At 34.1% G+C, this 24965-nt stretch overlaps 2 protein-coding genes across 2 annotated transcripts in view; one reads left to right on the plus strand and one right to left on the minus strand.

Annotated features, from left to right (window-relative positions):
* The window catches only part of Fas1 (fasciclin 1 Fas1 domain-containing), a 588690-nt gene that overhangs the window by 420107 nt on the left and 143618 nt on the right, over positions 1-24965 (plus strand). The window lies entirely within an intron of this gene.
* Positions 16585-24050, minus strand: Orc3 (origin recognition complex subunit 3). Its single transcript, XM_017905692.1, has 14 exons — positions 24027-24050; positions 23395-23526; positions 23192-23312; positions 22963-23114; positions 22732-22889; positions 22554-22662; positions 22315-22479; positions 22015-22209; positions 21839-21955; positions 21478-21765; positions 21166-21396; positions 19730-19849; positions 16911-16978; positions 16585-16678 (listed from the first exon to the last, which is right to left on the minus strand). Exons 1-14 carry the CDS (start codon positions 24048-24050, stop codon positions 16585-16587), a joined length of 1974 nt encoding a protein of 657 aa, XP_017761181.1.

Consider the following 24965-nt stretch of genomic DNA (forward strand, 5'->3'; position numbering starts at 1 on the left):
CTGGATTGCAAGATATGAAGCGTTCTTAATTGTTAGATTAATTTATCCCATCGCATGGTCTGAAACGATTCCTGAAGATAGACGTTAAACGACTATTCGATTCGACGAAGAAGGCCGAGCGAGCCTAACCACTCAGGCAAGTTTACAGAAATTTTGTACATCGCGGAAAGTTTCACAATTAGTCTTGGAAGTTTCATAATTTTGCAACTTTGGCCGTCCTGTTTTGCTGCAGCACATTAGTGTGCTCGGTTTAATTTATCATTTCATCTCCTTCACTTGGAACTCGACTTTTCTCTTCTCTGCCCAGTTCTTTCCATCTTTACTTATTTCGCGTTGTTCCAATAGCGATTCCGTCTTCGCTTTTTTCCCTTCTCCTTTCCTCGCTTCATACCTTCAATCTCGCGTACCGTGGTGTTTACAAAAACAAATTAAATCCCAATCTTGGCGGAAGTGGTCTTAAAAAGCGAATTATAGAACGATACTTGTTAGTATGACATTATGATGGCCACTTTCAGACAATAACAGCTTGTCTTTAAAATGTTTCACTGGAAAATGTGTCGTTTATGGCGATTCAATTTTCTTCGAGTTTAAATTTGTATAATTGCCTTCATTTGAATATGAGGGAAATAAAATTTGTGTATTAAAAGCGTTTGATTTGTTGGTGATAATTTAATTCTATCCTTCTTGGATCAATATGTTCCAAGATTATATCAATATCTGATTAACACTTTGACTGCCACGGTGGTCATTGGTGACCAGTGTACTTGAACTACTTAAACTACATTGAACAACATTGAATGAAAATTGACAATTGGTACATTTTGAATATAACCGCTAATTAGAGGATACTTTGAAATAAAAAGTACCCCACTGAACAATTAAAAATTTTTATTAGAACATCAAAAAAATATTAGAACAAATTTTACATCTAGCGGTGCGCTCCCGAGGCGTCCTGAGGGAAACATGTAATTTCGGCAGGGCAGACAACGGTTTAAACGAAGATTAAATATCAACAAACACTGTTTTTAACCTTTTGCACTCGAGAGGCACCTCTCAGTCACCGTTTAATCAAATTATAAAGATCATTATTAATTAATATCTCAAATTTAAAATTGTCCAACGACGCGTGGAATATCGAGGTAAAATAATTCTGTCTTACAATTAATCTGCACTTCTTAGTTACCGTTTTGAAAATAGCGTCGACTTTATGGCAGGAAGTCTTCGAATTACTATGTTTCTGTAACCAAAATATCGCCGAGTGCAAAGGATTAAATATTTTTTTTATGAAACTTGAAATATTTAAATTTTATATTTTATATTTCATAATTTATTATTGTAATATTTCATAACATTTTATAATCTGAAATTTTCCAAAAAGTTCTATTTTTGTTCATCGAGTCATGTCGGATTTGTGTCTCGAAGGGATACGAACATGTAAGTAGTATAAGTAAAGGATACAGCAGGCTCAATGTACAAATATATCTAAATAAAAGATAGATCGCAATAATTTAGTTTAATCGATACACGATTCTTCAGGAAGCTTATCAAATTTTTATTCCTGCTTCTTGTATAATATTTGTTTTTCTTTTAACATATTTTCTTTGTATAAGAAACACGTTTATTATCTCCAAAGGCGATCTTAATTTGCCAGAAAAATTCAACTTTAATTTCTTACACATATATCCCTGGTATTTGCTTCTCTTACTTCTCTCGAATGCCTGTTCAAGTAAGGTAAGTGGAAAGTAATTTCTTATGCTTCAAACCTGCGAAACGTTCTTCCTAACACAATATTTAGTACTACATCAAAGTTGAAGTGGAGTGCTCATCAGATGTAACCTCCTTCCAACGTTCTTCGGTTGTAGATGTTTGTCGACGACACGTAATTTCGGCTTGTAGTGTTTGTGTTCTTGCGATGGCCCGACGTTTCACGCGACGCTTACGCTTAAGTACACTAACGTTATCGATTTCGGCGTCGCGACGCGTCGTCCTGATGTGTATGGATTTTGAATGCCTATCCAGTCACGTCCAGAAATTAGACATTTTACTTCGTTATTCTAAATCGCGCAGCGTGACAATGTAGCTTCTAGAAAAATTTAATATTCTACAGTGTCTAATATATATATTAACCCTTTGCACTCGGCGATCTTTTCGTTACAGAAATATAGTAATTCGAAGACTTTCTGCCATAAAGTCGACGATATTTCCAAAACAGTAAATAAGAATTGCAAATTAATTATAAGACGTAGAATTATTTTACCTCGATATTCCACGCATCGTTGGATAATTTTAAATTCGAGATATTAACTAACAACGATCTTTAGAATCTGATTAAATGGCGACTGAGAGTCACCTCTCGAGTGTAAAGGGTTAATATAATTTCACTAAATTTTTGAATATACTTTACTACGATTTTTCTCTATTTTATTATATTCCTATATTTTGTATACACCTTGCTATATTGATTGTATTTTTTAAATATATTTCATTATTTTTTCCATACTTTTGGTATATTTTATTTTATTCTACTGACTCATCAACTTTTACCAAAAGTTAGGATATGACGAATTAAAATTGCAATTTCATTCTATCTAAAATAGTAATAATAGTAAGGTCTGTAGTATCTTTTCCAACGGCTATTAAATCGTTGAAGTAGCGTATCTTTTACGTATACGATCGAACTACTTCTTCATTAACGACGACATTTCAATTTATCTAAGCATCGAAACGAGATCGTCTTGATCAAATTACTCATGGGAGGTCTCGTAAAAATTGGCTTGCACGGAGGATCACGAAATCGTTATCGAAGTCGCCTGTCACTTTATTTCTTATCAACCAGTTCGTAATAAATTCTATTACGCGATTATCTCGGTAGGTTTGTACGTATCGCAGAAATGAGATCACAATTTACTTATATACCAGTCATCGTCAAATTCTATAGACAGTTCAATTTTATTTAATCCACCATCTCAACGAATGCAAACGAGTATTTAAATAAAAATAAAGATACGGTTAAAACTAATTTTTCCAAATATTATTTTCAAATAAGTAAAAACAATCCTGTACAAATTGACATACAGAATTATTTTATTTCGACATTTCGTGTATGCTAAATTATTTTAAATTTGGTATCAATTATCTATCTCTATAACTTTATCCAGTTATCTCTAAATGTCATTTCTGGAGTAGAAAGGAAAATAAAATATCACGATATATACATAGTACTTTAATCCTTATTTCAAGCATTATTTAACAAGACTGTCCAAGGACTCCAATACACTTTTATTTTTAACGAAATAAAAATTATTTTTAACAAAATGCGGTGAAAACTTTTTAGCACTATAACTTAGCACTTTCTATTTTGGAAAGAGAAGAAATTCTAAATTCCCGTGTCCAATGAAAAATTCCACTTCTTTTTTTAAATAAAAGGGAATAATAATTCGAGTACTATCAATATCCCCATGATGACGTCACTGAGTGGAAAGCGTTACACAAACACTTCGTGATCCAAATTTTATGATATCGTGGGTTCTACATTTTATAATATTCTACGTTTAATAGCACTTGTCATGCGCAATGCACGTTGCACGAAAGAATCCATAAATCAAAGCAAGCAAAGAAGCCGCAAATCCTAACAACAACAATGCAGCCTATCCTCAAAATATCCGGACTGGAAATGAATTTTCAAATCCGTGAAACCCAGTCACAATCAATCCTAACAGACATTGAAATTCGAACACTATTTCCTCGATCCGTATTCCATGAAGCCATCCCGTCCACCAATACTGCACTAGCAGAAGGCCTGTCCCGGAGATTCATGAAACGAGGAACAAGAAGGTTACATTTCCCAAGGGAGACAGTATTCTCCTTTCATTTTCAGACTTATTTCCATCCTGGATGGAAAGAACCTGGGCTGTACTCCTCTAAGACAGCCCCGACTAAGTTAGGAAGGGTCCATGGGGATTGCGGGCTCAGTGCCATCATCCGTTCTACGACGCGGAAATCAATCTCAACAGCTTCTTCGTATCAATCTCGCATCACACCTGAAGCACATCTAGGCCACAGTCTGAGAGTCACCGTTCGTCTCTGGGCTTTATCCTTTCGAGCAGAGGCCAACGTCGAGGCGTTAGACAAAAGAGGGAAGCCTGTCGAAGGCCCGGAACGCTTGTCTGGAAAAACGATGGGCATATTGGCCACGCTGTGCAGCGGTGAATCAGTTTCTGCTAGGGAAACTCCGCTGAGAGAAACATCAATTCCGGTTGAACGCCGTGAATACAAATTGCACCATCTGACGCTCGTTAAGAAGTCGTGCAACTCGTGGGAGATCGTATTTCTTTCCTTCCTGATTTAGACAGCGTTTTACGGCGTTTTAGAAGCTCTGACTGGGAACTGGTGTTGAGGAGATCGCTAGGCGAGCAAAAGTGAACAGCGATTAATTGAACCTTGTTTCATTTCCACTTACTTATTCGATTCGTGCAGGGTGTTAAGGTATTATGTGACGAATTTCATTGACTATTTAAATTTTGGAAATATTGGTGAGAATTGGTACAATTTTGGAAGTGTCTTTTGGGAATTTTAAATTTGTGTAATTAAAACGATTCTTTCTGGTATAAAAAGGAATTTTTTGATTTTATTTGGGAAGTAAAGGGTAATAATTATCTAATATCACTATAATATAGAGTAATAAAATACTCTAGTAATAATGAAAGTGACTAAAATAAATTATAAATAAAAATATATAGTAAATAAAATAAATATTTTGTTGAAGTATATCTAAAAAATATTTATGAGGAAACGTTTTCTTAAATATTATTCCAATTGCATATTTCTTAATGAAGTTCAGTTATAGATCCTGCAAAAATATTAATTAATTTCAAGTCTCCAAATTAAGTTCTTCCGACATACAACAAATTTAACAACGTAATAGGAGCAAAAAGCTTCGAGTATATACTATGAAAAATTACGTTTGGGACAATATGACAAATTTTTAAATTGCAATAGCCGAGTACAATGACGTATATTCTTCAGGTTGGGTTATCTCAACTAGCGTATAATTTATGAACTCTCTTGACCAACGTATGGCTTGTGGATTTCTGAAAAAGGATCAGTCTAATCTACCTGTGATATATGAACTTCAGGCTAAAGCTTATGGCGACCCCTACATGGGATTCATGGTCTCATAAACAGGAACTGCTGTAATCCACATTTGACTGATACACTCACTGGTAATTAATATTCTCAATTACGTGCAATCAATTTACATAGGGACTTTATTTCTTAATTTTTTAAAATTATATTAGGATAAACTTTAACAGCGATGAGATCGACGATTAAAATATGAAAATAGATTAAAGAAGAATAAAGAAGACACAAATCTATATGCCATTAACTTAATTCGTAGACTAAAGTAATACCGTTAGTTTATAATTCGTTGAGTCAACAATTATTGCAAACGACAACAGGATCGGCGATTGAAACGTGGAAATAAATTCGAGGAAAATTGTTGCGTCGATACGGAAGTGGGAACAATACGAATGAAGAAGAAACGAAACTACTTGCTATTAACTTAAGGGCCATTCGTCTGTCTAGCGAACCAATACCACTCTCCAACGATTCGTTGAACCGACAATTATTACAAGCAGCACGGCCGGTTTCCAAGCCACTGATCGATGCACGTCCGTTGTTATAACTACTGTTTACCAATTAGTCGTTTCACAATTATAATTGCTAATTGCACGCACCTCCGGATGGTGTTCACCACCGACACCAGAGCCACCGGTGCCGTCCATTTGCCCGCGAAACCAACCCACAAACGTACGCGCCGTTAATTTTAAACGGCACTCGACAAAAATACCCACCGTAGCTATAGGGCTCGATAAATTGAATTTCTATCAATAATGCACCATCTACCGTAGAAATTTATTAAAGTCCGATAGTACTTCACACGTGTATTTTTCAAAGCAGAGTTTGCGAGAATAGACAATTATATTTTTCAACCATTTAAACGTCAAACAGGTTTAACGTTGTTTAGAATTTATATCGAAAGGTATATTGTATCGAATCACAATTGATACGCGATTGGATTCTACTCCAGCGCCATCTTAGACTTACTGGTACGCGCACGAACCTCGGCCACGCCACCTAGCGTATTTTAGCACAAACTAAAACCATTATCCCTAAGAAGATACTAAACCAAACATCGCTATTAACGAATAAATTAATTATTTTCAATCTTATACCATTAAGTTGAGCAAGAAATAATCGGTATTGTATAATATAAAATAATATTTCTAATAAATAAATCCAATTAAGAACATTGCTTCGTGTAAAGAAAAGGGCATCATCTATTGCAAAGGTCCCCTATGCTGCATACAGGCCAACCTAATATTTTATTTAAAGCCACTTCTTAAGTTAGGTAGCACCTATTAGTGGTGGATGAAATATCAATAACAATAAGAACAATTCAATTAATTAATTTCTCGCAATCACATTCTCACACATATTTTCACTATTACAGCTCAATTACAACTGACCTATGCCCAATCTCTCTGGTTTGTTCTTTCTACTTTCATAATCCATTAGATATTATCATCCCATGCATACTTGTCCCACTCATCCCTTTCTTACAGACATCGCTGCTTTATTATATCACACATGTATATTCAAAATCTATGTTAACCATTACCACTACACAGACTGTTACAAAAGATTTCTAAACCAATTGAAAACTCTATACGAGTAATAGAAAATGTCTAACCAACATATGTAAATCCAACGCCAATTTTTCTCTGCAAAAAGTAATTTATTATCATTAGTACTAAAACTATGAAACCAATTAATTGCAAGCAAAAATTTTTCTTCGCAAGTTCTATGAAGCATTACCTCTTCTACGCTTCTTTACTTATTCTTGAATACATTTGTGCACTTAAATGCAAAGTAAAAGTGGCCATTACAGCTTATTTTGACATTGACTACACGATGCAACAGAAAGAGATGTTCATTTGTATTGAAGGACAGCGTTATACATCGTCTCCGACGTTTTGAAACCGATGTGGAAAAATTTAAAGCTGTAGCGGAGCAAGCTTTTGCATTACGTGGTGTAATTCCAGTTGTAGACATTATTAGTAGGACTATGTATGCTTCTTTTCGTTGTAGTGGTTGTCATAGAATGAGTGTGAGGAATGTTTGTGTGTAAGAATGTATAATAACATCATCCCATCAGAACATAATAAATTACAACTATAATGAAATCCTAACATGTGGTATGAGTGTGAGGAATGTTTGTGTGGAAGAATGTATAATAACATCATCCCATCAGAACATAATAAATTACAACTATAATGAAATCCTAACAACGTAGGTACATAAAAAGCAATATTGAGCCAGCGAAACGTCCAATACACTTATCGGATCATTCTCATCCAAACGAACCTTCGGCATCAGACCCGAAACCGGTCTGACAACCGTCTACCTTAGCAGAATCCTATACTTAAATAGCCCCACCGAGGAGAGTCGCTTCTTTGAAGTTTCCGTTTCAATCAACGGAAGCGAGTCCTGCCCTATCGCCATATCGTCCAGCCCTTATTGCGCTGGAAAGTTGGTCGATAAAAAGGAGCCGGATCGATGGGAAAGTTTGAACGTGACTATTCCGCGTTCCTCTGCAGTTCGAGCGTATATCATTCATAATTTACGAGGTCGTTTGATATTCGTGCCAACCGCCACGAAGATACCCGCCCTACGTGAGAAAAGATATATATATATATACACATATATATTCGCGCGAGAACTTCATGGCTAGACTAGAATAAAGGATGGAGCTGTTGAACCGTGGCTACGCGCAGGTTAGATCCTATTCGACGATACGGACAAGTTAAGGAAGATACCGAAAGGATATCGGGATCGCGGCGATTGAACGCGAATGCTCGGAGAGACGAAGCGAGCCCGCGAGCTGGAAAACTGATTCCCATCCAGTTCGCAAGTGTTCGCTACCGACTCTTCGAGAAGTGAACTCTCTCGTGGATTTTTCTTGCCAACGGATGCTCGATCGAACGTACCAACGTAAGGAGATCGATTGACGCTGGAAAGTGGACGAAGATTGAATCAGCCGGTAAAACGAACGAGTCGTTCGCAGCACTTTTTGCATGAGCGATTCCTGTGACTTGACGCTGCTCCGAGAGTCGCAAGCTCGAGAGACGTTTGCCGGCATTAAAGGGCCACCTGATTCGCGACAGACCTCCAATCTCCTCCCTTTCCACCTCCTTTGGGATTTCTGCTGATCTTTCGTCTCCTTGCACTTTACATGGATTTTGTGTACTTCGTTTTGCGCTGTTTTGCAGTCCCGAGGCTTCCATGCCTTCCTGATCGAATCTTTATTAGCTATGGTGGTTATGGGAGAGCAAGGTTATAAGTTACTTTCTGTAAATTCGCCACAGATTTTCAATTTCAGAATTCTGTTGACTTTTCCTCCTCTTTTCGTGCTATTTAATCATTTCCTTTTATATTGGTTCATCTGGATGCTTTGGCATAGTGCTGAACGGTTTATTAGCTGTAGAGACTGAGTTAAATTACTTCGTGTAGTATTTCCCACTCCTCTTGAGATTTATGTTAATCTTTCGTCGTTGCGTGTGTAATAATACAGTTTTCTAATTTTTCGTCCTATTTTCAGCAATTATTTTTCATATTAGGCGCTTGGATCAGTGATTGATGGATTTTCCATTAGCCCTAAGATCGCGTCAGAAAGTGTGCCATTGGATTTTCAGATTATTATACAGGATAAATTTTTTAATTTTTGTTGTAGTAAAATTAAATAGTAAACTCTACATCCTAGCGATGTTGGGACGATCCCTTTGTTTTGTCTTTTGTCTCCTGCTTTGTGGAGACGTCCTGTGACCTACGTGGCCCTAAACAGGTCCGTTCGATAAGGATCTATACAGTTTTTCCACCGTTTCCACTGACTACTACTTCTTTGCGTTATAACCCCTTTAACATTTACTACTATGAATAATTCTGCAAAAGTCTGATGAAGATACGTAAATAATATTGCATAAATAATATAATAAAAGATAATTAATATCTGACTAAACCAATTTGACAGTAGATATTCGAATAGAATATCCTGTCAAAAAATATTCAGAGAAATAGTTTTATAGAGGAGTGTGTTTTCATATAATTTTGAAGCTAATTTTAATTAATTATACAATTTTATCCACCTCGCTGCTGTACCAGAACTGTCTAATTAGAATAGCCTGTACTTCATCAAAGGAGTCTATACTTTATTTCACATTTTGATACTTATTTCAACTCACTGATCACTATTCTGGCTCGCTTGCCAAGTCTCCTTATCAAGACTGGTAAAGACAAAAACGCAACAGTTGTGGCAGCGGTGTTCTTGTCGGATAATCGAATCGATGCAGCAGTGCATCACTGGTAGGGAATATTCTAGGCGAAGAATATTCAGTCGCTAACAAGGTTCTAAACAAGCTTCCATTATGTTTAGAAAATACGGCGGAGAATTCTGTTTAAGGAGGCATCGCTACTTAAAATAGCTGGATCTCCGTTGCAAATTGATACTAAAGAAATAACGACCGACAGACGGCTCGTCATAGGCGCGGACGTTTTAATTACGTGGAAGAATAAGATACTCGGATCCTTCTTTCTTGTTCCAACAACGGAATCAACGTCAATCAAGCAACTTCGTAACACGTTCAACGAACACGGCCCCTTCGTTTAATTAAACCGTGCTACCACGGTCAGCAGCATCAGTGATTACATGAGAACTAGATAGGGAGGCTAACCCACGATCTATTTTCCTTTTATCACTCTTTTCATAATGACGTTTCAAAACATTTCCACGGTTAAAGCTTAATGAAACTAAACTGACTAAACTTGCGTCATAGTGTATTAAAAATCCACCCATCTTACAAAAATGTAAAATTTAAAATAAATAACATCGAAAATGGAATTGGAGAACAATTAGAATTATGATTTAATAATAATTATGAGTAATTAATTATTTTTGTACTATTTTGTATATGAATATTTGAATTTGTTATTTATACAGTTTTCATGCCACTTTTATACTTGAAATTATTTTCTTTGATCCTTTTTAATACAGGTCGTGATTTTGGGGATGAATTAAAAAGGGAATTGAAAATTCGTGTTCTTGATATATGACTAATTATGCGTTTCAATATTCATGTACACGAGTATTAAAAGCACCTCTATTACGCGTATTTAAATTTGTTAATATATACACGAGAATATATGCACCTATATATAGTTATGATTATATGTACGTCTGTTTCCAAAAAATATTAGTTCCTTTTACAAAATAAATGAACTTTAGATTCCTGGTATCAAAACAGAAAATTAATCGACCACTTTCACAAGAAAGAAAAGGGAGGAAAAATGATGGAATATTGTAAAAATTAAATACTTTATTTTTCTCACAGATTCTAAATATAAAACTAAAGCAGACCTCTGGAGATCATAACACGTATAAAGTGAGTCACTCGAAGCTATTTATAGATTATTTCTTACGAGGAAGAATGTTTTAAACAATAATATAACAATTTTTGTTATCGATATACGAAGGTCACCCTATTTACAATTCTCATCGACGCTAATTACCATAATTTAACAAAAAGAATTAATTTGCTGAATTAATACACGTGCTTTTCCTCTGGAAATTAAAATTAGAAATCGAAGTACCCACTGAAAGAATTGCATTATCCATATTTGACGGAAGCGAAAGTTTGTCGAAATGGACAATGGTAATTTGTCCGTGACACGTCAGACGGAAGAAGGCCTGCCATGGGAATTCAATTAATTCTCCTCGATATTCGCTCGCTTGGTCCGTACCCGTTAAAATCCACGAACGATTGCAATCGCTTTTGGTGCTCCTTTTTCCCCTCGTCACCTTCTTTTTCCCGATCCCAAAGTAACCGCCGAAGTCCGTTCCTTTATTTAAGGTCCATTGCTATTCGGGATTTAAAAAAGGACGCGGAAAGGGGCGGAAGAGTATGGAAGATGGCGGGCAAGGAAGGATTCACGAGCGGAACAGAATGGATGATAAATTTGGATAACCGTGAATCGTTGAAATTCGTACCATAGTCGGTACAGACGTATGCAAATGAACGACATACGTCATCAATATGCACCTAGGAAGTTAAATTATTCCGTGGATGAAATGCTTCTCTCGGTGATTCCCGACGAAGTTGAACGAGGTCATTGATTTAACGCGTTACAAAGTTATGGTATTTTGTATCGTATTATGCTTTGTAATTCGACAATGAAAGGCCATTATTTGTTTCGTATAAACGTAAATAATATAATTATACCGTTGCAGGTTGTAATGGACTCGTTGTTATTTCGAATTGTTTCAGAAATTCAGTTTCCAAAGCGATATCGCTGGCATTCTCGTTACTGAAAGTATTTGGGAATTAAATTCCTGCCTTGCTCACGTTCCTTGGGTTTATTATAGTTTTTCGTTATTTTTTGATAAAATGGGAAACGAATGAGTCCGAGTCGAAGCTTTGATATGTAGTGCATTTATTGTCAGTGTGCCTGTAACTACCACTTTGATTGATTTTTATTATTTTTTAATTAATTTTAATATTAATTTTATTTTATCAGAGATAATATTCAATTTTTCTAATTGGTGATATTCTTTACTTTTTTCGAACACACTCGATATATTGGATATTTTTTAAATTGACAGTTTATTTCTAAATCGATATTTAAATCCATCTATGCTGACTGAAATAAATATCATCCGATTTTGTGATTCTTAAAAATTTTTATCGAAGACACTATAAAATAATATTCTGTTTTTCAAAAATTCTTTTTCAGAATATATATAAATAACTTTTAGAAAGTTATTATAGTATTATATTAGTACTATTTGATCATTTATTTGATATTCATTGGTTATATGATGTTAGAATTATATTTATCCCTAAAGTAAACAGATCTTTCTTTATTTTCTTGTCCTCGAAATTTGAATCCATTCCTCGAAGAATCGCGCTATTTTGTGAGTTTTCGATTTAGTAAGGGTAAGTTAAACATCGTATAAATGGAAGCTACAGAAGCCCTTGGTCCAATATTAGATTAATGCTAAAGTGGAGTAGTGTTGATCTTAATCAAGGAAATAGATGGAACATCTATATTATTCAACTAAACATCCAACTGTACCTATACTCCAATGTTATATTGACTTACTATAAACCTAAAATTCCAAAATATCGACGCCAAACACTGCGTTTAAATGCGTTTAGCCTTTCAACTTTCATTTATCTAGAACCTAAACGTGCATATGAATCTTTAGATTTGTTAGAATTTGATCTCGTCATTCGATAAACGATCATCGTTTTAACATACGTCAGAAAATAAATGTTATTATGTATATTTTATAAATTCAGATAACTCACAGAACAACTTCAGATTTACATCAAATACGAATTTATTAAGAGACTTATTATTAATTCGCAAGTTTCTTGCATTAATTCACAATAACTTCTTATCTCTAAAAACATTGTCAATTTCAAAAAAGAAAAATTTGAAATCGCCATATGAAATACGAACTTTCCTAGATCTCGAGATATATCATAGGAGAAAAATCTGTAAATCCTATATAATAAGTCACAATATCTTCTTACTCCCAAAAATATTATCAATTTCATAAAAGAAAAATTAAAAATTACCAATGAAATTCGAACTGTTCTAAATGCCAAATTAACACGAGACCTATCATAGGAGGAAAATCTGCAAATCCTATATAATAAGTCACAATAACTTCTTTTTATTCCAAAAAGATATCATCAACTTCATAAAAGACAAATTTTTAATTCCCATATGAAATACGAACTTTTCTAGATGTCAAATTATCTCGAAACCTATTATCGATGGAAAATCTAGAAATCCTGTATAATAATTCACAATAACTTCTTACCCCTAAAAATATTATCAATTTCATAAAAGAAAAATTTTAAATTGCCATATTAAATACAAACTTTCCTAGATACCAAATTATCTCGAAACCTATTATCGATGGAAAATCTGGAAATCCTGTATAATAATTCACAACTTCTTATCCTCAAAAATATTATCAATTTCATAAAAGAAAAACTTTAAATTGCCCTATGAAATACGAACTTTTCCACATGCCAAATTACCTCAAAACCTATCATAGGAGGAAAATCTGCAAATCCTATATTCGCAATAACCTCTTCGTATCCCCCAAAATATCGTCAGCTCCGTAACACAAAGTCTTGGAATTTTCGCTTCGAATTCCTGCAACGAACCCCTAGAACAAGCATATAAGGAGTTAATTCCTTCATCAGCCGTAACGTAATCGAAACAACGCGAACGTGATCTGAGCCAGGACTACGCACCGGTGGAAATCTTCAACATCGATCATGCGATGCGGTACCACGAAGCAGGCTTTCAAGCTCGTGTGTGGTTCAAAGGCACGTGGATCAGTAAGGAATGTGTCAAAAGCCCAGGCTCCACGATTATGCGGCTTCTCCCTTCGTAAACGTACATGATAGATGGCACGTTATGTCCATGCATTGAATAGCGAATTAAATTCTGCTTGCTTCACAAATTTACCCTTCCGCGGTTTATCTGCATCAGACACCTGTCGTCTATAGAATTCAGTTTGCCTAGCTACGTTGCACGCATTCCACGTGTGAAATGCCGATAATGAGGTTCCCTGTTGACGAAAGGAAAGATCGTGAAACTGGCTGTGTACCACCCAGCCAACGCGTCATAAATGTCACACGTATGAGCCGCGCGAACATCGACAGAGGCTCGGACCAACTTTGGCAATTTAGCCGTGAAATTAAAATTTGCCCGCCACCGGATGAATTAAATGCATCGTATCGAGTGCATTTTCACGGCTCGTTGATTAAACTACATTGAATCGCGCGTTACGTGGCGCGCGAATAATTTTGTCCAGCCGGAGTGTTAGGTGATGTATGGATATGGAGATAAAGGTGGAAATTATGGCACTTTTTTGAGAGAGATGCACCAGGAGATCTATGATGATTTCGTGACAGGGTGTACGGTAATACTCGATTAAATTTATATCGACTCTTCCCTCACTCTTCGCTAACCACTCTTTATTGAAAAAATATGTAGGCAGCGAAGAGAATTTTAATTTTTATAATTTTCGTCTTACTTTTTTGAAAATAATAGGTACCAAGGCATTACTGGAATCTTCACGATTAAAACAATTTTAAATAGTTTATGAATCGGGTTATTTCGTTATGGTGTTACGTATCATTTTGGTGTCTATATTTAGTTAATTATTGTAATTAAAATTAGGCCGATTTATGTCGTGTTTGGACTCATTTTATCTGTAACAAATCTCGACGATGCATTGATACCAATTTTACAAGGATAATATAAAAATTATAAAATATAAAATTTTTTTACTCGTCATGTTCCATTGAAGTATCCATAATTTGGATAATTACTATTCAACGTAATGTATCTACGTCACTTCCTGTCTTAATATTTCTTCTTCTTCCTTATCTGACATGCTTGAATAGATTTCTAGAAAAAAGATACCGTATTTGCGAAAATTTTACTATTGGCTGTTGAACTCGGTTAAATTTAATCGAGCATTTCTGTAAATTTGTATCCTTTGATAGGGGTAAATTTTGTGGATGAAATACGAGGGTAAATTTTGTAAATTTGCTGTGTATATCTCGTTTACCTTTGTGTGAATTGTTAACGATTTATATTTTTAGGATATTTTTATGTTTTTTAATAATATAGGAATTTCTTTCAAAAATAAAAATAATTAAAATATTAAATGTACAGACAATATGGATGAAGAATAGATATGGAAACGAAATTTTCATCATCGAGAACAATGTATGTCTGACACGAAATAATTTAAAGTAATAAAGAATTATTCGATTCATAACAGATTTAAAGAGCGGGCATTTTTCACAAATTCGATAGAGATTGTTATCGCGTAGATGAATTGGTTCCTCCTACCAATTTCTCAAACAAAGCGGAACTAATTTTACATAACGAATAAAATAAATTTTCACGGATGGTCAATCGTATAACAATTTCCTGCATTTAAACCAAAACTGGGATCAATTTACGCCTATTAATTTACAATGGTAGTCGGGCTGCCGAATGATATACCTATGTACATGGTAAAATATTTCGGCGATACATGTAATCCAACTGGTGTACTAAATTTCTGTATTTTGATAGAAGATATCCCGATTCAGATTACACTAATTGCAATCAGTAGTCGGATATGCGAAATTCGTAAACATGAGTTTAATCCAAGATAGATGCATACTATGTGATAGGAAAAAAAGAATACTTTACGTTACAAATAATTAGCATTGACAAATAATTATTCATACTGATAATTAAAAAGGCTATTATTAACACTTTATAGCAAAAATTTAAAAGTTCTGAATAATTGTGAACTGTGAATTAAATCGTTGCACATGTCTAATAATTTGCATAATAATACTACCAATATTATTAAATATTTATTTTATTTAGTAATTTTTATTTAAAAAAAAAAATGATAATATAGTATCTTCTCAAATGGAACATATACTAAATTTAAATAACAATATTTGTTTTCCATTTGAAAGAAATTGGAGAAATACTACGTTTTCCTCGTGGAAAATAAAATTTGAATTATGAAATAGGTTCCTAATTTGGGAAAAACTGGAAAAATATCTTCCTCCGATAAAGAATTAAAATTTAATAACAATATCGATTCTCTATTTATAGTAAATTAACAAACTAATAATTTTCCGAATAATAATCGTGGAACCTTATTTAAAATAATTTGATAAAATATTAAATTTTTGATGGAAAAGAGTAATATTATCCTTGATGATTTGATAAAGATCAACGAGTCGTTACGTGACAATATTTCATTACACGACGTGTGCATTACATGTATCAAGTATTCCATAAAATTATATATACCGAGTTTTTCCAACAGAATTATCTTGAAAGTTATATTTTCATGAAATTTCAATTTTCTGAACGACAAAAGTTATAAGCTGCAAGCGATTATCAGCCTTTAGAATTAACCATTAGACTCTAAAACTAACCCCTAGTGGCTGGTTAAAAAGTTCTTCAGAGTGAAGGACAGTGGTTGTATACGTGTTATCAGACACACTGTTGTTTAACGATGCTTAGAACGGGGAAAGGTAACGCAGTTATCCCTAATCATTATAATTATCCCCATAAATAAGAACGTTTCTCTACCGTACTTCTGTTTTTTCCCTTCCCATCGTACCATACCCTCGCGTTATCTAAATTTCATCTCAGCTTTCCCCTTCGAAGCTACGGAAGTGCTTGTCCGGAAACTTCTGCACGCTATTCTATATTAGAGGATATTTCTTGGAACAGAGATAAAGATAAAAATAAAAATTAAACGATACTTTCATTTCCTCCTTCTTTTTTTTTTTTTTTTTTATTAAAACGCGTTGCCAAGAGGTACAAAATTCATTTGAGTATAAAACACGTGAAAAAGTCGAGACGAAGATTACAAAAATTGAACAGACGATATTCGAGGATATCAGAGATCGATAATTAAGTGAGTCTCTTCACGTGATCCGTTTTCTGTCGTGAACTCTTGATGAAACCGAGGAACTCCAGCTCAGCGACTGCTTGAGTAAAACGGGCTCTAAATCTCCGTTAAGGATACCATGAACCATGATAAAATTCACACGTGTTCCCGTGTGAATTATTCAAACAAGAGGCATGCGATCCCGGCGAGTAACCACCACGAGGCTACGATTTCACCATTACCAGCTATGATATGAATTTCAAACGTACCGTGGTTAGACAAATCTCCGCACGTCCCATTACTCCTGGACCGTACGGACGCGAGAAAACCTCTAAATGAAAAAGGATACTGTAATTTCGGGGGCACGTCTCGTTGCTCCTTTGCGTCCGCTGTTGAATCCACGATAATTAAAAATGCCTGTAAGAATAGACCTTTATCCACTCGTCAATTTCTACTACGAAATGACAGAACTTTTTGGGGGAAAATAAGAGACAAATAGGTAGACCTAGATTTGGTAGACCTAGATCTGTGAGTGAAGAGTACTTGGTCCAATGCAACAGGATATGTACAAACAAGGATTCCCTGTTTAAGATTTAGATATGACAAAGAGGAGAGGATTATTGAAGGTTTGAACCTATTTGTTCAGATTTATTAGAAATAATAGAAATGTTTTAGATAGCCAGAAATCTATAGACTAGAACAATAGAGCTATAAATGAAGAGTACTTGGTCCAATGCAACAGGATATGTACAAACAAGGATTTCCTATTTAAGATTTAGGTATGACAAAGAGTAGAGGATTATTGAAGGTTTGGACCTATTTGCTCAAATTTATTACAAATAATAGAAATGTTTTACATAGTCAGAAATCTATAGACTAGAACAATAGAGCTATAAATGAAGAGTACTTGGCCCAATGCAACAGGATATGTACAGACAAGGATTTTCTATTTAAGATTTAGGTATGACAAACAGTAGAGGATTATTCAAGGTTTGGACCTATTTGTTCAGATTCATCACAAATAGTAGAGGTTTGGATCTATTTGTTCAGATTTATTACAAATAATAGAAATGTTTTAGATACACAGAAATCTATAAACTAGAACAATAGAGCTATAAATGAAGAGTACTTGGCCCAATGCAACAGAGATATGTACAGACAAGGATTCCCTATTTAAGATTTAGGTATGACAAAGAGTAGAGGATTATTCAAGGTTTAGATCTATTTATTCAGATTCATTAGAAATAATAGAAACGTTTTAGATAGCCAAAAGTTTATAGACTAGAACAATAGAACTATAAATGAAAAGTGCTTGGTCCAAGGCAATAGAAAATGAACGAAAAAGAATTTTATATTGTACTCAAAGTTTAAGTATAACGTGGAGTAAAAGATAACCCAAGGTCTTAGTCAGAGAAGACAGAAATCATTCCCTCTCTAGAGATACCTCTAGAGCTCTTCTAGATTGAAGAGGATACTGAGAAATAGAGCGAGGATAGAGAAGAAAGAACTTACATCATGAAAAATATCTCAAGTCAGAGTTTTCAAAGTACAGAATTAAAGTTCTCAGAAGAAATCCAGATAGAGAGGCAGCTCAGGGTTTTAGAGGGAAACGAGAGTTCGATCAGGGTACAGAGTTTAGTATATTTTAAGGTAATGTACGATCTGTCTGACTTATCTTATCGGCCATAAGATATTCCCACGCTGTTCGCACGTGAGAATTTATGGATTTTCATGTTTCTTCGTTTCTAATTAACCAAAGTGCTATCGCGTTAAATATGGGATTAAAATAAAGGAGTATTTAGGGGAAGGAATGATACAGACTACTGGTCGAGTATTTTTAGCGTTGAAAGGTGTATCTTGAAGGCAAACGGAACTCGGTTGCCCCATTAAAAGCCTGCCTTTCCATGCGAATGTGGCTTAACACCTCACGGATCGTGGTCGACGTCCGTGAAAATGGAATTCTCGGGAAATGCTCGTATCTCTATTCATTTCTCCATTTCACAGCGTAATTCTTTCAAATAAAGAAACGTAAACGCCGGGTATTAGAAGGAAGAAAAGTGTTTGGATTTATGATTTAAGACCTAGTGATATGAAGTATACTTAGGGTGAAATTTAATGGAACAATTGGAATACTAATTCAGCCTGGGTGTAGCCAGGCTATGAAATGCCACGAAAATTTACACGCGAAACGCGAGCCTTGATTTTTTCCGGAATATTATACACAAAACAGTACACCGTGTATTTTTCCACCGATTGATATCTATTTCAAAATGCATTGCCTTTGAAACTTCCACAAACATTTAACTTTTATAAATTTCACATCACGAATGTTTCTCTTTTTTCATTTTTTTTCTTTCTTTTTTTATTTTTGCTCGACGCGATGCAACGAAATGCACCGATACGTATTCATGAATAAATAAACGAGAAAATTGTTAGCATAGCATAGCATAGTAATTAAAGAATTATAACGAATAATATTTCAAGTAAATATACGTGTGTATAACGATATCACTTTGACATTTATCAAAGTATTTATCGAGTTAACGTCAGGACTAGAATACTACGACTACTGTAACGAGTAATTAAATATATCATGCACAAATAATAATTACAGCAATACGAGGAAGATAAATTTCCCATTTAAATCGTAATCAAAATTAATTTCCTGCAAAATAGCCGCGCGTTTACATTAATTGTAAACATATCTGAATTAAATTATTCCAATTCGTTTAGTAAATACTTTTAATCAAATAATTTACCAACACAATGCGTCATCCAAGCCAACCTCATACCTCGAGACAAAATCCCGACTAATTTCCCCCAAAATAACCGCACATTTACCCCAATTATAAAAATAAAATCCTCGATCTAAATTACTCTGACTCACCCGGTAGATCTAGCGTTAATACAATAATTTACAAGCTTGCTATACCGTTCACGGCAACCACACCTTGACTTCGGTTTCCTTTGTCCAGGCCGAGTTTTCCAAGCCTCTAATGACCGCGAAAAATAAAACAACCCTCACCCCTCTCGCGGCCGGTTTGCAAAGGGGTGGTCGCGTGAATCGCTCGGGGTGCACCGATTAAAATCACGAAACGGAGGAGCGCATACGTGACCATAAGTATAACCGTGATTAACCTGTAAACACAGGCACGAACGGATTGTTACCTGCAGCCAGTCGTACATATTGATCAGCTTCCTGGATTCCAAGTGCAGCTTGTAAATTATACTGCGGTCAGGCAGCGTGGACGGAATGGCGTCGTCGTTCTCCAATTTGCAGCACTCGCACTGAAATATGTATTTCCAATTAACTTCAACGCGCAGGACAGAGGCTCGACATCGTTTCCCATCAGGAAAAATCCATAATCGATATCCGACCGCCGATAGCGCGGAGAGGGTCGATAGCACCGGAAGAATCGAAAGCCACAATGAACGCGCGAACAGAGGGGAACGCTCATTGAAGTCGCGAACCTTCTCGACGAAAGCAATTGAATGGGGATCACGAACACTTCGTAACGAATTATATTTCGAACGGGATAGAGAAAGCGTGGAAAAAAGGAAGAAAGAGCGGGGAGGACAATGCATGAGCGAGATGAGTGTGTTCTTCTGGTAAAATGAACGACGAATGATATTTTTTGGATTTCTCGCGTGAAGAGATTAACGAAGGATCGACTTTCACGGAACCTCGTGAAGATAATTGAAGTTCCTGGTTGATTTCCATGTATACCATAAGTTATTAAAGATCGGAGTCAATGAACGTGCAGAGATATAAAATGTTAAGAAATATTCGATTCTAGGGTACAGTCTTGTTTATATAAATCACTGTTAACCTGGTGACTGGAAATTTCTTGATAATTTGCTTGTGGAAGAAGAGATTGTAATCGAAAATTTCAAAATTGGGAATTTGTGATCGATAAATAAAAGAAGACATGAAACTTCCAAGCCACATAAGAACCAGATCACACTAGGGGTAATTGAGGATTAAGATCTTTATATGAGTATATTATATGAACACTTCCATTCATAATTCACAAATATTCACAAATATATGTTTATAATAAAATTCTAGAAACATTTAAAAACTGGTGACATCCATTTTGTATTATAATTATTACTTTTTCCCCGTTTTAAGTATTCTAAGCATTCTGATAAACTTGATTTATGAACCTTCTGTGACTGGAATTTTTTTGTGAATTTGCTTGTAGAAGAAGAGATTGTAATCGAAAATTTCAAAATTGGGAATTAATGATTGTAAATAGTGATCGATAAATAAAAGAAAACATGAAACTTCCAAGCCACATAAGAACCAGATCACACTAGGGGTAACTGAGGATTAAGATCTTTATATAAGTATATTATATGAACACTTCCATTCATAATTCATAAATATTTACAAATATATGTTTATAATAAAATTCTAGAAACATTTAAAAATTGGTGACATCCATTTTGTATTATAATTATTACTTTATATTTATTTATATAGTTGATATATGAACGGAAGTATAGTTACAGATTGGTTTCATTAAGATGATATTATTTTACTTTAATAAGAAGATATATAATTCCAAAATCACAATAGAAATAATTTTTATCTGACTCACGTTCAAGTAAACTTGTGGATCGTTCAATCCAGTGTGAATCGCTGCCCTCAAGGATCCACGAATATGTTGCTTCGCCAGATTTCCATCGCTGTAGCAAAATATCTCATTCGCTGGTATGTTATTAGGATTGACCAGATGAACAGAAAACATGTGATCCAAGAAATTGAGCACATCCTGTTGAACTAGTTTATATGGCGATCGAGACTGTGTTTGCGACCATTTCAGCAATTTCTATAGGAAAACATAAAGCAAAATGTCTCGTTGCTTCCTTCTGACTCATCGCTTGGGAAAGCATCCAGTTTTATCGCAAACCTCTTTCAGCTGAAGTCGACTGAGCTTCTCACCGGTAGAGACGATATCGACAGGTGTTGTAGCAAGTTCCAAACTAGCCTCCTCGATTGTCTTTATGAAATCCTGTAGATTTGCTTGATCTCTCTTCATAATGGAATCTTCAGAACTTCCAATAATTGTTATTAAAGAATTCAGTTTCGAGAGAAGTTCAGTCTTGGATAAAAAGCTCAACAATTGAAAGCATTCCTTATACTCTTCAGATTCCTTCAAATCGTATGTGCAAACAACTTTTGTGTAGTATTCACGTAGCTAGAATAGTTTCATACATCTTTTGTTGGTGTATACACTTTTGTTGAAGAAAGTGTTCCATTTTGATCTATACCTGTTTACCCATAGGTGCATTTGGCAATGATGAAAAGAGATTATGGAGGCATCTCAGTGCTAATAAAAACCGGTGCATATATTGATGAAAATTGTTCAACAACTGTATCAGTATTTCCTATAATAAACTGGAGATGCAGGAGATGCTTTTATGAATGCTGAGTAAAAAATTAGTACCTTGAATTCGTCGTTCTGAAGCAATTTGTCTTTGCTCTCACAGTTGGACTCTTTTATATATTTTTCTATTGAAGGCAATTTTTTAATTTCTTCCAAATCTTCATCGGTTAAAGAAGACATTCTGCTTTGTATTTTTTTAGGGTGGCAACAAAGAGAGCTTATATTGTTTGCATAAAAGTGTAGTATCATACATATCTAGAAATGTGATATTAACTTAAAGAAGAAATTAGGCTGATGATGACTAAGGATAATATGCAGGAAAAAAATATTTAAAAAAGGAAAAAAGAAAAGAAGCAATACCTTGTAACTTCGTAAGAAACTTTCTACAGAAAAATCATAAAACAGAAAAATATCTGTTAATAACTGAAAGGCACGTCCAGTCAACTTAAATGGGATATTTGTACAAAAAACAGTATTTTCTAGTACATATGATAAAATATCAATTTGTTTTTGCATAGAAAATACCTGAATAAAAAATAATTATCGCTCTAAGAAATGTCTTTATGTTTTGTCTTTTCTGTGATACATTTATTGCTTACTTGAATATTTAACTTTGATGTAACATCATATGTTAAGGATCTATGAAGGACATGCAATGTGGTAGCAACACCAAATATAAGAATAAATTTCATAGTGCTTGAATATGAACTAAAAGAAATATAAAATCAACAGTGGAGTTATAACAGCCTGAGATATACAATCAAAAGATAATGATACCTCAATATTAAAATAAAATCACGTAATACTTCAGAAGAAGAACTTTCAAAATCTGATACCACTATAACAAGTGGATCATTTTGATCACAGTGTTTCTGGTGCCACAGTTTTAGATTTCTCATATGACACATGCTTTTTTTAATCAATACTTCTTCACTCTACAAACAAATATGCTATATTTAACATTTGTTTTCACGATATTTTGATAATCATTATACTTATATTATATACCTTTTTATTAATCAATTGAGAAATTGATTCTTCTATGATATTCCTTATACTATTTGAATCTTTACTTGATATAATTGCTATATGCTTTGTTATAGATTCTAACTTAGACTGTATTCTTTGAAACATTATTGCATGATCAGAAGAATTAACTCCTGCAATACAGTTGTTTTAAAAATGCATTCCTCTAATAAAAAAATATATTATATTTACATATACTCAATCATATCACCTGTTAATACTAAAGCCGTTTGTATTTCATTCTCAAATTGTTCTAGCGGTCTCTCTTTAATTTTAGAAACAAAAGATTGTAAATCTCTCAAAATTTGTTGAAACGTATTTGATCTCATATCCTAAAATTTTAGCGAAACTTATTCACAAGAAAGTATAGTAATAAAATAATGCATGCATCAGCATATAACACGAGAAAAATACCTCTACCGCTGTTTGAATGCTTTCCCATGTTTCTTCATAAGTAAGATACCATGGTTCATTACAATAATCTGGCGATTGAAATTCTGATTGCCTACTCCCAATTTTATATGCACCTTTATGAGGAAAAACACCCTAAAAGTATTCTAACTTATAATGTTACACTCTTAAAAGAATGTTTTATAGGTATTCTTATAATAAGATTATAATCTTTAAAAATAAGGAGTATAGAATAGAAACATATAAACATATAAAGCATTAGGAGAATAGAAAGTTCGCATTAATGATACTCCAGAAATATTGGTATCAATGTAATCAATAAATATTTTATAATGCCCTACTGTAGATCCACCATTTATTAACTTATAAAAATCCTACTGCATAAAATCAATGTAAACTAAACAACAAAGGATATAGAAATACAACTTTCATAAAGAAAGGAAACTAAGGTATGTAAAAGAAAAGTAACATGGAACAAAAATATATAGAAAATTTCATATAAAATGTATTATACATAAGCATCAGATTCTAGTTAATTAAAATTTCAATATTAAACTATTTTATTTAGTTAAGTCAACTGATTACCGCGTTTACATTTTGAGGTTATATAAGTAAAAGCAACAGGTAGACTGTACCTTTGATACTGATACGTTGTCCATTTCAATGACGAAATATTCTTGAAACTATATATGTTAATGAAACAACCGAGAACTGTTCGAATCACTACAAATCACATAGGCATTTAGAAAATATGAAAACACATACCAAACACACCGGCAACCCACGCTCAACTGTCGCATACGTTAGTTCTGGAGACGCTGCTAGAGTGCGTTAATCATCAGCACGACTTGTCGCGGCGGATATAAATTACCTAATTACTTTAACTGATTCAAACTGACTGAATTAATTATTACAAATTTAATGTTCCCAATAAATACTTTTATCGATATTCGCAATAAAATTTAATTTATGATAATATTACATATTAAAAAGAAATTTAATAACAATCATGATAAATAACATTTTACTGCTATAAATCTATTTCAAAATTTTTGTTTAAACAACAGCACTATTTGCAGGAAGTATTGAATCACCTACTTGCTTTAAATAATCCATTTATATCGACTCAACTAATTACTGTATATCTATAATTCTGAACAAATACCCTTAATGTTTTAACATTCATATTTTATATATAAGCTTCGTTAAATATTGTATAATACATGCAACATATGATATGCATTCAATAGTGAATATTCAAAATCGATTTTCTCGACAATGAATCTGCGAATAAAAAAATTGTATTCTTTATTTCTGATTTGTTCTTTCATGTAGAATCACCCCATTCTCGATTGTACTACTGATACTCGTGTATAGACGTTCTGTCCATACAAACCATAGCTAAGTGCACTCACACTCGGTAAATATTCAAAATCGATTTTCTCAAACACGAGGTTTCGAATCAAAAAATTTTATTCTTTTCTTTCCAATTCGTTTCTGCATATAGAACCACCCCCTTCTTAGTTGTGCTACCGTTGTATAATATTTTAACTACCTAATTTTGCTCTATATCC

This window comes from Eufriesea mexicana, unplaced genomic scaffold (genome assembly GCF_001483705.2).
Source record: "Eufriesea mexicana isolate 0111107269 unplaced genomic scaffold, ASM148370v2 scaffold4304, whole genome shotgun sequence".
In the NCBI taxonomy this organism is placed as follows: domain Eukaryota; kingdom Metazoa; phylum Arthropoda; class Insecta; order Hymenoptera; family Apidae; genus Eufriesea; species Eufriesea mexicana.